The 15000-nt window shown below is 47.9% G+C and overlaps 1 protein-coding gene across 4 annotated transcripts in view; it reads left to right on the top strand.

The window, feature by feature from the left end:
• celf2 (cugbp, Elav-like family member 2) overlaps positions 1 to 15000 on the top strand; it is a 159325-nt gene that overhangs the window by 143816 nt on the left and 509 nt on the right. For 2 of the 4 annotated variants that reach the window (XM_080022487.1, XM_080022485.1), the window contains 4 exons: positions 4063 to 4191; positions 11005 to 11181; positions 11988 to 12131; positions 13318 to 13494. In XM_080022487.1, coding sequence (XP_079878613.1) covers positions 4063 to 4191; positions 11005 to 11181; positions 11988 to 12131; positions 13318 to 13445 — 578 coding nt within the window. In that variant the 3' untranslated portion in view covers positions 13446 to 13494. The remainder of the gene's footprint in view (positions 1 to 4062; positions 4192 to 11004; positions 11182 to 11987; positions 12132 to 13317; positions 13495 to 15000) is intronic. The other 2 variants (XM_080022486.1, XM_080022488.1) reach the window with 2 other exon arrangements.

Genomic DNA, 15000 nt, shown 5'->3' with positions numbered 1-15000 from the left:
AAAAAGACGTAGCCGCGAGTGGGGCTAAGGTTGAGTTGTACTCTCAGAAGGTGTTTTATGGTCCTTACTTAACCATCATTTAGATGTTGGCATGCGTTCATTAATTATGCTTAAGAACCAGCCCATATGCTAATGCCATCAGGCTAATTGGCAAGCAGCAAGCTCGTGAGGGGGGGGCTTACAACCCCACCCCCACCCCCACCACCACCCTCTACACTTATCCTGCTGGAGTGCCAAGTGAAATCCATCATCAGGCTCATTTTCCCCAGTTGTAGGTGACATCATGGAGTACGAGGTCACACCTCTCATTTTCTTCACTCGATTTTTCCCGCGCCCTCCGGCGTGTCGCTCTCCATCAGTCGGGCGGGGGTCCCGGACCTCGCACCTCGCCCCCCACCCCGCTCAACCCCACAGCTCCCACCACTTGGCCCCCTACCCACACCCCCACCCCCACCCACCACCACCACCACCAAAAGCATCACCTCCACCAGCAGCAGCAGCAGCAGCAGCAGCTCCCTCAGGTTGTGTTGACCTCTGGCTCCTCTTCTCACCCAGGTATGAGTGCCCTGCAGCTGCAGAACCTGGCCACTCTCGCGGCGGCCGCGGCAGCCGCCCAAAACTCGGCCAACCCCTCCGCCGCTAATCCCCTGTCATCCAGCGCAGCCTCGCTGGGAGCACTGGCCAGCCCAGGTAACGCCGAAGCTCCACCGGAAAGGGGGAAGGAAGGCGGGGGGGGGGGGGTTGGGGGGTGGCGGGTGGGGGGGGTCAGAGGGGACGGATGGACGTGGGGACGGACGGAGAGGTGGGTGTGTGTGTGTGTGTGTATCCGCCACACACACCCACCCGGGTCCCGGGGTACCAACCAAACACCTGCCTGCCTCCTCCTGCCCGCCCGCCCGCCGCTCCACTCTCATCCGCCATAACCAGTGTTGTCCACCCCCCTCCCCCCACAAAAAAAAAAAAAAGATAACAAAAGCAGAAAGCATCCGCCCATCTTTGAGAAAAAAAACCAGTCACCGTCGCCAGTGGTCATCTCCATCTTGTTTTTTTCGTCCCCCTCCCCTACTTCCGCCCGGCGTTGTCGACCACCGCCTCTCCCAGCAGTTCCGGACCTTCATCCTCCTCTTCATCATCCCCTCATCACCTTCACCCCTTTGGATGGAGCTCCCATCACCGTATGTTCCATCCTCCGCCCTCCTCCGTTCCTCCGGAGTGTCTCTCCACCTCCGCCATGTGGCGCGTCGCCGCCACGGCCACATCTTCTCGCGCTGTCACCTGTGTTTTGTTATTCATCCGTCCCTGTGTGTGCGTGGGTGTGGGTGTGGGTGTGTGTGTGCCGGTGTCAGTGTGTGTTTGCTCCGTATCTCAGCGTCACGACGTCGGAGCTCGGCACTTGCAAGATTTATTTATTTATTTTTTGTGTGCGCGCGCGCGTGTGTGTGTGTGTGCTTGTGTGCGTGTGTGTGTGCGCGTTCATGCTTTGTAGCTTGGCGTCGGAAATTGCGTGCACCTTCGCGTGTGTGTGTGTGTGTGTGTGTGTGTGTGTGTGCATGTGCGTAGTCTTTTGCTGCTGTGCCTTTTGAAGTCACTTCAGTCTCTTTGTTTGGGGCCTTCGACTCACTATTCCCCAGCGAAAAACACGGAACCTCAGCGCAGAAGACACTCTTTCGTTTTTTTTTGGTTGTTTTTTTTTCCCGTTTTTTTCCCAGGAAGAATTGTGTGGGGGGGATTTGTACCTTTGTGTATTGTTGTTCTTGTTTTGTTGTTCTTGTTGCCGCCGTCGCTGTGTCTGTGATCCCAGATGTGCAACACAGGGCGGGAGGGAGGGAGGGAGGGAGGGAGGGATGGCGGGTGGGTTGGAAACGGGTGGTATGTGTGTCGGTTGACGTCAGGGTGGGTGTGGGGTTGAGACTTGCGACAGGGCCACCTCCATACACCCCACACACACACACACACACACACACACAAAAACACACACACAAACACAGACACACACACACACACACACACACACACACAGAGCATGTTCCTTTTTCCCTGCCTCCGCCTCAACCCTTCCACCACCTCCACCACCACCACTTTTTATTTTGACAAGCCCCCTTTCATTTCTGCTGCATCACTCTCACCCGCCTTTCATGTGCTCTCAGCCTTGCTCCCAACAAGCCCAGGGCTCCCAGACTCCCAGACAGAGCCTGCACGGGGAAAAAAAAAAACAAAGAGCTGAAGAAGGGGGAAAAAAAAACAAAAACTTTTTTCAGCGCCGTCCTGCTGACGAGGCCTCCCTCTCGCCGCGAACGTGCCACTCTCCTTTCTCTCCGTTCCCTGGTTCGCGCACTTTGCTTTATCACGTCCTCTCTCTCTCTCTCTCTCTCTCTCTCTCAGATTCCATGAATGTCGGTCCAACCTTGAATAGTCGGCGCTCAGGTTGAGCTTCCTCGGCGCCCGACGTTCATTCACGCCGCTGGAACGGCGTGAATGAACGTGAATCGTCACGCCCGGGATTTGATAAATATAGACAGTTCTGCATGGAGACAGCCCCCCCCCCCCCCCCCCATACGCCTTTTGTTTTTTTGTTTTCTCAGCCGAGCACCGGCGCAGCGCTTCCCTTCATCCTCCTCTACCATTTCTTAATATATTCCGTCGCAACCCCGGCGTTGTTGACATCTCTTTGATGAGATCAAGGGTAAAAGGATAGAGGAAATAATTGTGTCTAAAAATGGAATGGAGAGGGATGTGGTCCTTTGTAAGGCGTGTTCCGTCTCACCACGACCGAGCGTGCCGCATCCCGTACCGCCATATTTTGTCTACGTGTCCCGATTTTGTGAGCGTCGCCGCGTGCCGGCGGCCCCTCTCGTCCGTGGGTACAATACGGCCTCGCCGAAAGCTTGTTTTTTCTTTTTTTTAAACCGGGTTCTGGCCAGTTGGGAGGTTGCCGTTTCAGCGTGGCGCGTGATGGGCGTAGGCGGTTCAAGGGTACGCAAAAATGAAGAAAACATGCCGAGGTTTACGCGCCTGGGTCGGGTTGCCGAGGTCCCCCATGGCTTTGGAAGGAGAAATCCGACCAAAATGGCACCGCTCTTTGACCAGAGTCAATGGATCCCAAGCAGGAGAATGGAACGATGGCGGAGGGGGACTTCTGTAACTCTTGGCGTGTCTTCCTACGCCCCTTGCAGGAAGTGATGATCCTTTCGTTTCGTTCTGCTCGGTTCTGCTTCGTGGCCGGCTTTGCTAAATCGGCGCATCCAACGTCAAAAGACGAGACCAAAAAAACCCGACTAAGTGATTTCGATCCCCAGAAGACAAACGCGCTCAGTTATGAAGCCAGCCGATGCAACTACGAACGAACCGCAAACCGCGCGCGCGGTCGGAAAATGACCTTTCCTTACTTCCGCCGGTAAAATAAATCCAGTTTCTGTACGGGGCGCGACTCGGGCTGCACGGGCTTAAATGGAATCGCGTGCGTTGTGGAGAGACCTGCGTTGTGGCCAGGTATTTCCAAAAAAAAAAAAAGCCCCGTCAGATCAGTTAGTGAATCCGGTAAAGGTCAGTGCAAGGTATCTCACCGCTGCTTGTGGCCATTGCCCCCCCCGCCTTGTGTGCCTGTGTGTTCACTGTGTCGGGTGGTCTCCTGTATTTCTTTTACTATTATTATTATTATTAGAACCGCTTCCTCCACATCACTTGGTTCTCAGGCATCGCTTCTTTTCAATTCACGTCTCTGTGTAAAATTCAATGCTGTTCCAATTCAACAGCCAGCTGTATCCCTCTCGAACACATTGGTTCTGCACCTCATTGAATGCCATTTTTAATGGTTGTTTAAATGTACGACCAAGTTTCTACAACTTTGATGTATATATACATGTATATATACAGTATATATATATATATATATATATATATATATATACTGTTGTTTCACAAGCCATGCGACAACGAGACGGCAGCAGTGAAGTCAAGGCGGTCTACAAAACTCAATGATTATCAATGGTGTTTCCCACTTTTGTCTCCCGCCTTCCCCCTCCGTCCCCCCTCCCCACCCGCCTCCACCCTCTTCGCCCCCAGTAGCGGGCACCACGGCTAGCTCCAACGTGGGCGCCATGAACTCTCTCACCTCCCTGGGCACCCTGCAGGGCCTGGCCGGGGCCACCGTGGGCCTGAACAACATTAATGCACTAGCAGGTAGCGTCAACAGTGAGTATTCACCCAGCCACCCATCCATCCATCCTCCACCCATCATCCACCCATTGCATGTTGTGGCATTGCGTGCCGTATCACACTATCTATCACCCTCTCAGATAAGCGCATGGAAAAAGGGAGAGAGAGGGAGATAGAAGGTGGGTTTAGATTAACTGTTTGCCTTCTGAGATTTGATCTAATCAACTATCGATTTATTTTTGCCGGTCCAAGAGCACACATGTAAAAAAATGATCGGTCATTGATTTCGTTCAAGCCTGCACAAGCCTATTCGTGGTTCAACTGGACATCTCATCTCTCTCTCTCTCTCTCTCTCTCTTTCTCTCTCTCTTTCTCTCGCTCTCTGTGTCTCTATATCTTGCTATCCCTCTCTAGTTACATTCAGACTGCAGGCCTTAAAGGGGACCTATTATGCGAAACTCACTTTTTCAGTGCTTGTGCACATACATCTGGCTCTCTGATGGGGCTACTAACGCGCAAACTGTGCAATAAAACAACACAGTTAGTTTTGTTGTGAGCTGTTTATTTCACAAACCATGTCCTTAAGTATGCGGTACGTAGACTGTTTCTCCAAACAAAGCCAAAAAAAATGTGTTTTTTTATTTTATTTTCCGACATTTACATGAGACCAAAAAATCCCCGCGCGCGAGAGTCCCGGTGCGTCGCGGTGTGGTGTCCATATCTTCCACAAACTCGGAGCACGGCAACAAAATTCGGAACAAACTTTTAAATGAGGCCTTGATGATCTAATATGAGTGAAGTTTCAGCAACTGGATTGCTTATTTCTCTCCTCAAATTTGTTCAGAGACAGATTTTAGTGAACTGATAAGGTGAAATCGGTGAAAGTTTACAAGAAATACATCGGAATCCGGAGTAAAGCTCAAACCCCATTGGCGCACACAACCCGGAACTTGTGCTCAAACCCCATTGGCTCAGAACTAGGTGCCTTGGGAAAGGTGGCTCCTCCCACTAAAACAACCCGTTTTGTAACACTATGGTTTTGAGGCATGTTACAATGGCTCGAATGCATAATGTGAGTGGTATTTTCTGCAAAAAAAAATCAAAAACATGTTTTAGGGACCTCGGAGACCGACATTAACTTGTTAAAAAGGAGCATAATAGGTCCACTTTCTTGTTCAATTTCGTTTTTTGTTCTTTTGGGTTAATTGTTAGATTCTTTTTTTAAACCTAGTGGCTAAGCTCAATCTCTTGTCCTAGCACTTTTTTTTTATTGTCCATCCATCCATCCATTTGTTTTTGATCACCCCATCCATCCATCCATCGATCCTGCGCCTCATCCACCTGCTTCCTGGTTGTGCACTGGGTTATGCTTGAATGTGCTGTTGTGCTGTTTGTGAGCGACGTTGTGTTTGTACCATTACCGCGCTGGGTTACGGTGACGTATGTGCCACCTTTTTCGTTAACCACAGACTCGATCCATCGATTTTTATGGGGAAAAAGGAATTCATAGCAGTAGAATGGGGCAAAAAGGTACTCATCTCCTACACATGGTTTAGTATAGTATAGGATAGTGCGTATATAGTTATTATAGAAATTCGGACTCTCTGGCATGTATTTCATTGAACATTTGCTGAAGTATTAAAGTATTAAGAAAGTAGTTGTGTTGCGATCGCTACCCGGCGCAGGCACGGCGGGTTTTAACGCTCACAGTTCCAAACGGAAAACGCAGTAGTGCGGACCATTCAACGAGGACAGAACTTTTAAGGACCGGCTTAAAGGACCGGAGCGCTCCTGCGCGTTCCCTGCCGCCGCTCCCCTCACTGCCAGACAAACAGACGTATAAGAAAACCAGCCCAGCTGCTGTGATTGGCCAGTCATTCAGTCGGCCGCGCTGACTCCCGAAGCCTGCTCGACCGCGCCCCCGAGTCTGCCACAGTAGTATTAGTGATGAAAGTAGTAGAAGACGTAGAAGTAAGTATTGGCGTATGTGATATTTAATGTACTGCCAAAATTAAATTACTATTTCAGCGTAAGGACACATTCTGTCCTAAATGAATTAGCCTCTGTTGGCTAAGCTAAGCGCTATGCATCTATAGTCCAGTTCTGGTCACACTAGTGGTTTCCTCTCATTGTTGGCAGGCTGTGGTGACCAGACGTCCCGCTTTATCCGGGACTGTCCTGCTTTCAGGCTGTGTGTCCCGAGTCCCGACAGATATGCAGAGATGTGGACTCGAGTCATTGCGACTTGGGACTCGAGTCGACTCGAGTCACTGTTTTGATGACTTGCAACTTGACAGGACGCAAAATAAACAACCTGAGACTCGACTTGGACTTGGAAGTTAAAGACTCGTGACTTGGCTTGACTTGAGACATGATGACTCGAATGACTTGTTTGTGTTCACTTTCATTCACTCCAAACCTTGAGCTGAAATGCAAGCGGCAAACAAAAAGGTACCTTGGTTCGGCTCAGTCGTCCCCCTCACCTCGTGTTGCCGCGGCTCGGTAGCGGACGGCCAAATGTCGTCGTGATCCGTGAATGGCGCCATCGTGCAGTTTGACATTTCCTTATCAAACACAAATTGGTGTTTAGAAAGTGGTAAGTTGTAAAGAAGGCACTGTGCACCCTGATTGGTCTGCGAAGCGCCGCGCCCCACCACGTTTGTTTACGTTCGTTCCCAAGTGCAAGTAACGTAAAGCACGGTGGCTCCGGATGACATCACATATTGCAGTAAAGCAGTTCTGCCGTTGATTTGCGATATAGTGACAGAAACGGTTTGAAAGCCAGACGATATCGGTCGTTGTTTGGCTTTTTTGACCACATCGGGATCAGCAGTTATGCAGCCGTGTTATGTGTCCCGATTTTTAAATATTAAAGTATGATAAACAAAAAAACATTGATTGTTTATCTTGTACTCGTCTGTTTTACACTACTTTTAAGTTACTCACCAAAATAAGCGCAGAAGTCCGACGAGGCATTATAAACACATCCATGTTTGTTCACACAGGCGTTAAGACAGGACACAGCTCTCCAAGCAGTAATCGATGCTGTGTTCATGGGAAACTCAGAAAACAAATTTGTTTCGGAAGTGATGATGCATTCACTGGAACACTGTAAGAAAAAATGTTTTGAATTGAATCTTATCTAATTTACATTTTTTCTATCTATCAAAAAGTTCTTCGTGTGTTTATTTTTCTTCATTTGTTTGGGTAGAACTTAAATGTTCTCAGATATAGAAAGTTTCCCAAATAATCGTTTTTCGAATTGATTTTAAAACGTTGCACTTTTTGACAAAATATCGGTCATTGGTAATCGGCGGGCTAGGACTCTCCAAACGCGGGATCCGCATTGGACCCAAAAGTCTGGCATCGGTCGGGCTCCAAAAATATATACTGACGATCCAATCGTTCTATCATCTTACGATCGCCTTATACAGTATATCGTCATATCGCACAGCCCTAGTAGTTCATATTAAATATTAAAATGTTCAACGTTCACATTACAAGTGTCCGTGTAACGTTACCCAGCATGCGAGCGCACACTGGGCACCGTGATTGCATTACTACCCTGCCAGTCAAGCTCCTCGCTAGCTGACGATTTTTCAAGGAGAAGCACTGGTTATCCTCCCACTGGTTACACAGACACACACATTAAGATCAGATCAGATCATCATGGAAGCTGCCACTGTGCCAAGAGTCGTCACTTTCGATTCAAAAATTTCATTCAATCATTTTTATTCAATCAAATCACTGTACAACGCATTGCACAAAATACAATTTGTGCAAATTTGCTCATAACCTTTTGAGATGTTCTGCAAACAGGCAGACGGACGGACGGGAGCAGAGTGTAACAAACATTTACATTTACATTTAGTCATTTAGCAGACGCTTTTATCCAAAGCGACTTACAAGGGAGAATAACATTCAAGCTACATTGCAACAGAGACATTAGTGTAACAATAAATACTGCTAGGTAGTGCTAAGTAATTGTCAAACAAAGTTTGATGTTGTAGACTGGCTGTCAGTTTTTCAATGTTTGAAAGTGATGAGGAGAGAATCGTTTTTTAAATTGAGACGCCATTAAGAATATATAAGCTTTTATAAAGTTATATATTTATTTCACTGAATATCAATAATTGGATTGAAGATTGGCCAATAATATAATTATTAGACAGGTACTTATGCCTTATCTTTTGTCTATATAAAGACTGGAAACTGCAGGTAAGACTGCAGTGTCTTGGGAAAGAAAGTGACTTGACTTGGAACTTGACTTGACTTAACCTGTGACTTGACTTCACTTGATTTGCCCAGGGAAAAATCTCTTGGGACCTGCTTGGGACTCGGATAAAAGGGACTTGGTCACGTCTGCTAAAATGTCCTGGGTTTTAAAGATTCGCGACCAGATTGTCCTGGCTTTCAGCACTGTTAAAATAATAATAATAATAATATTATACTTCAGAACTTACACTTATATATAGTTTATATATATATAAATATATATATATACATAAAATAGCGTGCATGAAGATCCCATTGGAGAAGTGGGTATGAGGATGAAGGTAGTCAACTAAGTACTATTAAGTCCCAAGATGGCAAGATGGTCCTTGAGTACAGTACTTGAGTGAAAGACGGACAGTTTTCTCGAAAGCAGCATCCAGCGACTAACCGTTCCGTGTATGGCAGAGTGCAGTGCTTCCGCGACGTGCACGTAGCAGGGCTCGAGCTGACGGCCGCTGCTCAGTCCCGCCTCCGACCTCCGGAGGGGAAACGGGTCTGGGATCTTAATCAGCGCTGTTATGACAGCGGAGATCCTGTAGCGCTCCTCTCCTCCACCACATTATTCTCCCCTGACCTTTACTGCTTCCGAGAGGAGGAGACGTATCCGCTGTGTAAATCACAATTACACCCTTGCAGTGTATATATATATATATATATATATATATATATATATATATATATATATATATATATATATATATATCTACACACACACATATCATCAGCATATCATGCACACACGGTACATCAAATGCGCAACAGGTCTGCGGGGTTCACACCACCACCCTCCTCACTAGAACCCATCTCAGCCCTTAATTGAATCGCAAAGGTCACCGGTGCAATTATTCCTGAATATATGAGTGACCTGTAATGCGGAGCTGCATGGCAGTAATATATTTTTCCCGGTCGCCTCACCTTCCTCTGACGAGGGGGTTCTGGGGGAGGGCGGCGGGAGGTGGGGGGGGGCAAACGCCGGACCCCCCCCCCACCACCTAACATACATACATGGTGAAACAAAGTAGCCCACCGCACTCCTCCCCCCGCCCGGTGAAATAAAGCCATCCGTACGGACTAATGAGTGTTCGCCGGGTTCCAACACGTTTTTTACAATGGCTATGCTGCCTCGCCGTCCGTGGTCCAACCTCCAGCAACGAGCCACGTTGGGCGGAGGCTTGATTAACGATTTATTTTTCACACGAGCGTCTGAGGCGACGTCATTTTGATTTGGGATTTTCGAGACGCTGCTTCAGGACGAAATGAGGGGGTTTTTTTGGGGTGGTTTTTTTTTTTTGTTTGTTTTTTTTTCGATTTTGGGCAGAACGTTTCGAGAAAGGTTTCACCCGACGCTCCATAAGTACGTCTGCGGCTTTTGGCGCGGCTTCTCGTTACTCTTCTGCGCATGGTCCAATCACACCTGTCATTTCCATATGAATATTCTACAGTGTCCATTTTTTTTTTTTATCTTTTTTTTTTTATGTGATGTGTGTCTTTGAGTTTATTTTTGTGTGTACTTGTGTATGTATGCGTGTGCGCACGTCTGCAAATCTGTTTCTGTCCTCTGTGGAATGAGATGCACTCGTGTGCTCGTATAATATGGTGCCAGTAGTAATGACTGTCTTACCGTCTTCCGTTGCCAGTGTTGGATTTTGTGGTTTGTACTTCCTGTGTAGCTGAACACTAGGGTTGAGCGGAGGAAGCGATTCTGTTTCGACGCAACGACGAATTCGGAAAAACTACCCTTGAAAGACTCGAGGAATCGAGAGTAGGCTATTTCACGAGCTCATTCACTATCAATATTCCTAAAATGTACATATTCAATTGTTAAAGACCGCTACTTTAACAATGCAAAGCCTTTTTAAAGCTGTAGAACTCCAACTTTCCTGCCAGTAGGTGGCAGCCTTTAAAGGCGTGCGGCATTTTCTTACGCCCGACTGTGCATTATCAGAGGCTAAAAACAGCCCCATAAATGGTGGTTCGGCTTCTTAATTTGCCCTGAATTGCGTTGAGCTGACGTCCCGCCGGTTAATTCAACACGTTTACAGTGAGAGTCTTGAAAAATGAGAGAGACCCTTTGATTCAAACAAATTCACCAACTCAAGCCCCACTTTGTGTTTCCGTTGTGTCCTCACTTTAGAGTGGGTAGTTCATTTGACCCGTCACAATGCACAATTAACCTGCTACTTCCTTGCAGGGATAATGATGGCATTTTCTCTTTCTCTTTCCAACAATTAACAACGCTGTTTCACACTAAATAAAGTGTTAAAGAACTTGAAAGCGAACAGCAGGTGCATGACTCCACGGAGATTGTGAAATAATAAGGACATACCGCCCAAACCTACTGCACAAGCAATCGGTCTCATTTATGTGTCACCTCCTGTACATCTTTATCGTGGACTTTTGACATGTGTGTAGTTGTATTTGTGTGTGTGTGTGTGTGTGTGTGTGTGTGTGCGTGTACTACGTAACAGTATGTGTGGTAAAAACACAACCTTCCAGTGGGGGCGCTAACGAGTAAGTGCATTCTTCTTTCTTCATTGTTGGGTTTTTCATGTAAAGTTGCTCAAATGCTCTCAGGTATGGCCGCCCTCAACGGAGGCCTGGGCGCGGGGCTGACCAACGGCACGGCGGGCACCATGGACGCGCTGACGCAGGCCTACTCAGGGATTCAGCAGTACGCCGCCGCCGCCCTGCCCACCCTCTACAGCCAGTCCCTGCTGCAGCAGCAAGGGGCGGCCGGCAGCCAGAAAGAGGGTCAGTGCACTTATGACTTAGGACTGCATTTGGAAGCCCGGAGGAGCTTCAAAGATTAGCCTACGTCTACTCTCAGAAGACGTAGGCTATGTCTCTTTTCAGGTTATTGGTCGGCGGCTGTACCGATTGCAGCCATTAAGTTAGGGATAATGTGCAGCCAGCCGGTCATTATGGCAAAATAACCCCCAGCAGGGTGATCAGGACCCCAACGCAAAGCGAAGGGGTCTTGCTTCACTCTGAAGGGGGTTATTTTAACACATTGAGACGGAATATTGATGACGTCATGACTAGTATGCCTAGTTTGAGCGCTTCCGCAAAGAAAAATAGTCCACAATGCTGTAGCCGACACCCCAACGGCGTTGCAAACTTCTCGCCCGACAAAAAAAACCCAAAAAAAATAATAATAACCTTTGCCCCACGCGCGACCGACCTATTTACTGTTATTAAGGTGAAAATTGCGCGTCCGTCCCTTCAAGTCTCCCGCTGCAGCGTCGCAAGGCGTCGCCACCAGCGAGCGTTAGTATTAGCAGGTGGGCGGAGTGACGCGGGAGACGTGGAACCCCCCCCCGCGGGCGGAGAAGCGGTCGCCCGTGACCGAGGTCATCGTTAACAGGAGGAGAGCACCTTTTTTTTTTTTTTTCCCCCCCTGTGCGCACGCACGCGCGTGTGTGTGTGTGTGTGTGTGTGTAGCCGCAGAATGTCATGTCTCGCCCCGGCCCCGGGGCCGTTTGGCTGTGGAACGGCTTCGGGCCTGGATGATGTTGAGTGCCGTGTATCTTGGCCCTGCCGCCCCCTCCTCCGTCCAGGTCCTGAAGGTGCCAACCTGTTCATCTACCACCTGCCCCAGGAGTTTGGAGACCAGGACATCCTGCAGATGTTCATGCCTTTCGGAAATGTGGTTTCGGCCAAAGTCTTCATCGACAAACAGACGAACTTGAGCAAGTGCTTCGGTAGGAACCACCGACCCCGCGTGACTGGCTTACTTGGCGTCTGGCCGTCAGAGCCCAGCGGCTGCAGTAATCCCAACTTCTTCCTTTCTTCCTTCTCTCATTCCCTTCACTCTTTTCTTCCTTCATCCTTTCCTGCTTTATATTTGCTCTCGCTCCTCCATTCTCGCCTTCCGCCGTCCTTTCGCGATCGGCCCTATCCTCCTTGCCTTCCTCTCTCTCTCTCTCTCTCTCTCCCTCTTTCCTCCTCCTTTCGTTCGTTCGTCCCTTCCTCCCTCCCGTCTTCCTGCTTTGCCTTTCTTTCTTGATTCCTTTTCCCCCCTCTTTCTGTCATCATCCTTTTCTTCCGTCCTTCACGTCCCCCTTTCTTCATCCCTTTCTTCTTCTTTTCGCCCTCCCTCCCACCCTTCATCCTTTTCATTGCCGCTTTCTTTCACTTCTTCCTCTGCGGCTCCTCTCCATCCCTTCCCCATTTTCTCCATCCCTTTCTTTCTTTCCTGCCTTGCCTCTTTTCTCCCTCCATTCTTTCATTGTTTCTTTCCCGCCTCTCTCTATCCCTTTCGTCCTTTCTCTTTCTTCTTTCCCGCCTCTCTCTATCCCTTTCGTCCTTTCTCTTTCTTCTTTTCCGCTCTTCTACCTCCCTGCCGTCATCCTTTCTTTCTTACTTCAATTTTTTCCCTCTTTTCTCTCCCACCCCCTCTCTATCCATTTCATCCCCTTTACCTTTCTCATTTCCTCCCTCGATCACCCCTCCCGACCTCCCTTCATCCATCCTTTCTTTCTCTCTTGATCCCTTACTTTCATTTTTTCCCCTCCTCTCTTTCCTTCTTTCTCTCCCGCCTCTCTCTATCCCCTTCATCCTTGTTCTTTCTTCTTTTCCTCTCATGATCCCTTTCTTCCTCTCTTCTCCCTCCCTCCTGTCGTCCTTTCTTTCGTACTTTGATTTTTTCTCTCCCATCCCTCTCTATCCATCCCATCCCCTCGACCTTTCTTTCTTATTTTCCTCCCTCTCGACCTCCCGACCTCCCTTCATTCATCCCTTCTTTCTCTCTTGATCCCTTTCTTTTGTTTTTTCCTTTTCTTACTTTCATTTCTTCCCTCCCTTCTTTCATTCTTTCTCTCCTTCCCTTTCGTCTTTCTTCTTTTCCTCTCTTTCTTCCTCTTTTCTTTCACCCCCCCCCACACACAGGCTTTGTCAGCTACGACAATCCGGTGTCGGCGCAGGCGGCCATCCAGGCCATGAACGGCTTCCAGATCGGCATGAAGCGGCTGAAGGTGCAGCTCAAGCGCTCCAAGAACGACAGCAAACCCTACTGATCCTTAGCGCTAGGGCTCTGTCCCACCCCCCCATGTTAGCACTGCTAGGGTAAGTCCCTCCCCCACCAACCCCCCCCGCCACATACACACACACACACACACACACACACACACACACACACACACGCACGCACACCTCCACCGATCACCCCACCCCACCCGACCCGTTCCTCCCCGACCCAACCGACCCTGCACCCCCATCACCGCCATCCAGGGAGTGATGGTGGGAGGGGGAAGGAAGGGAGGGAGGGAGGGAGGGAGGGAAGGAGACGCCTACGGCCGGCCACACACACACATCCACACACACACACACACACACACACACACACAGACACACACACACACACACACACACACAAACATGTGTTTTATTTTTTATTTTTGTACAAAGCGGAAACTTTTGTTCCTTTTTTTATTGATTTATTTATGATTATGGTTATTATTATTTATTACGGTTTCATGATTTTTTTTTATTTTTCCTTTGATGCGCATACACACTTCCATTACTGCCATAACTTTGTACAACTTTTCTTTTTTGATGTGTATGGAAGCCATTTTAATTTCTTCCCGTTCGTTAGCGGACTAATTACGTTTAGTCTAATCTTTTTCTTTTTGTTTTTGTCGTGAGGGATCGTGCGTAACGTAACATTTTCAAAAAGGAAAGGACGAAAGGCTATAAAACGTCTAATGAAAATATGAACAATTTATGTGTGGGCGGGGGGGGGGGGGGGGGTGTCGCTGAAAATACTTGATGTTTCTTGAGAGTTAAAAAAAAAAAATTCAAAGTGCAGAAAGCCACAGGCCTGTAAATTTTATTTGTAAAAAAAAAAAAGAGGAAAAAAGGAAAAAAAAAAAAAAGCAGTTCTATTTTTATACAGCATTTTTACTGCCTCAGATTTAAAAAAAAAAATTTTAAGAAAAAAAACGATTTATTTATTATCATCACCATCATTCCGTTCTCGTCCAGTCTATCACTCGGACTCCTTGAGTTATCATTTCAGTAGTGGAGGTTCTTGCTGGTGTCGTCTTTTTTTTTTTTTTTTTTTTCCCACTCTTTCTTTCTTTTGTGTCGCTCGTGCAGATCCACGTTTACGCCGCAACCCGCCTTTCACCGTCAACCCCCCCCCCCACCCCCGCCCCCGCCCCCTCACACACACAAACACACTCCTTCTCTGTACGTCGTGCATCGCATCTGTCTGTGAGCATCTTCTCTCTCTCTCTCTCTCTCTCTCGCTCGCTCGCTCTCTCTCTCTCTCTCTCTCTTATTTTTCTCCATCTATCATCCATCCGTCAGTAGTGGGACTTCACCTGTCCGGTTTCTGCCTTTCCTCATGTTTATTTTTTTCTTTTATGTGTCGTGTTACGTTACGTTTTTTGTTTGTCCGTACAAGGATTTAGAATTTATTATTATTATTTTTTTCTTTAAGAAACAAAGTACAAGTAGTTGCCGTAGTTACCTAACAAATGACAATCCATCTTCCACTATATAGCTTTGAGTGTCCTGTTATTGTGGGTGTACAGGGGTGAGAGAGAACGTTTGTGTGTGTGTGTGTGT

This window comes from Zeus faber (genome assembly GCF_960531495.2).
Source record: "Zeus faber genome assembly, chromosome: 21".
Taxonomy (NCBI): Eukaryota; Metazoa; Chordata; class Actinopteri; order Zeiformes; family Zeidae; genus Zeus; species Zeus faber.
The sequence above is the reverse complement of the archived record's forward strand: the minus strand, read 5'-3'. Positions and strand labels throughout refer to the sequence as shown.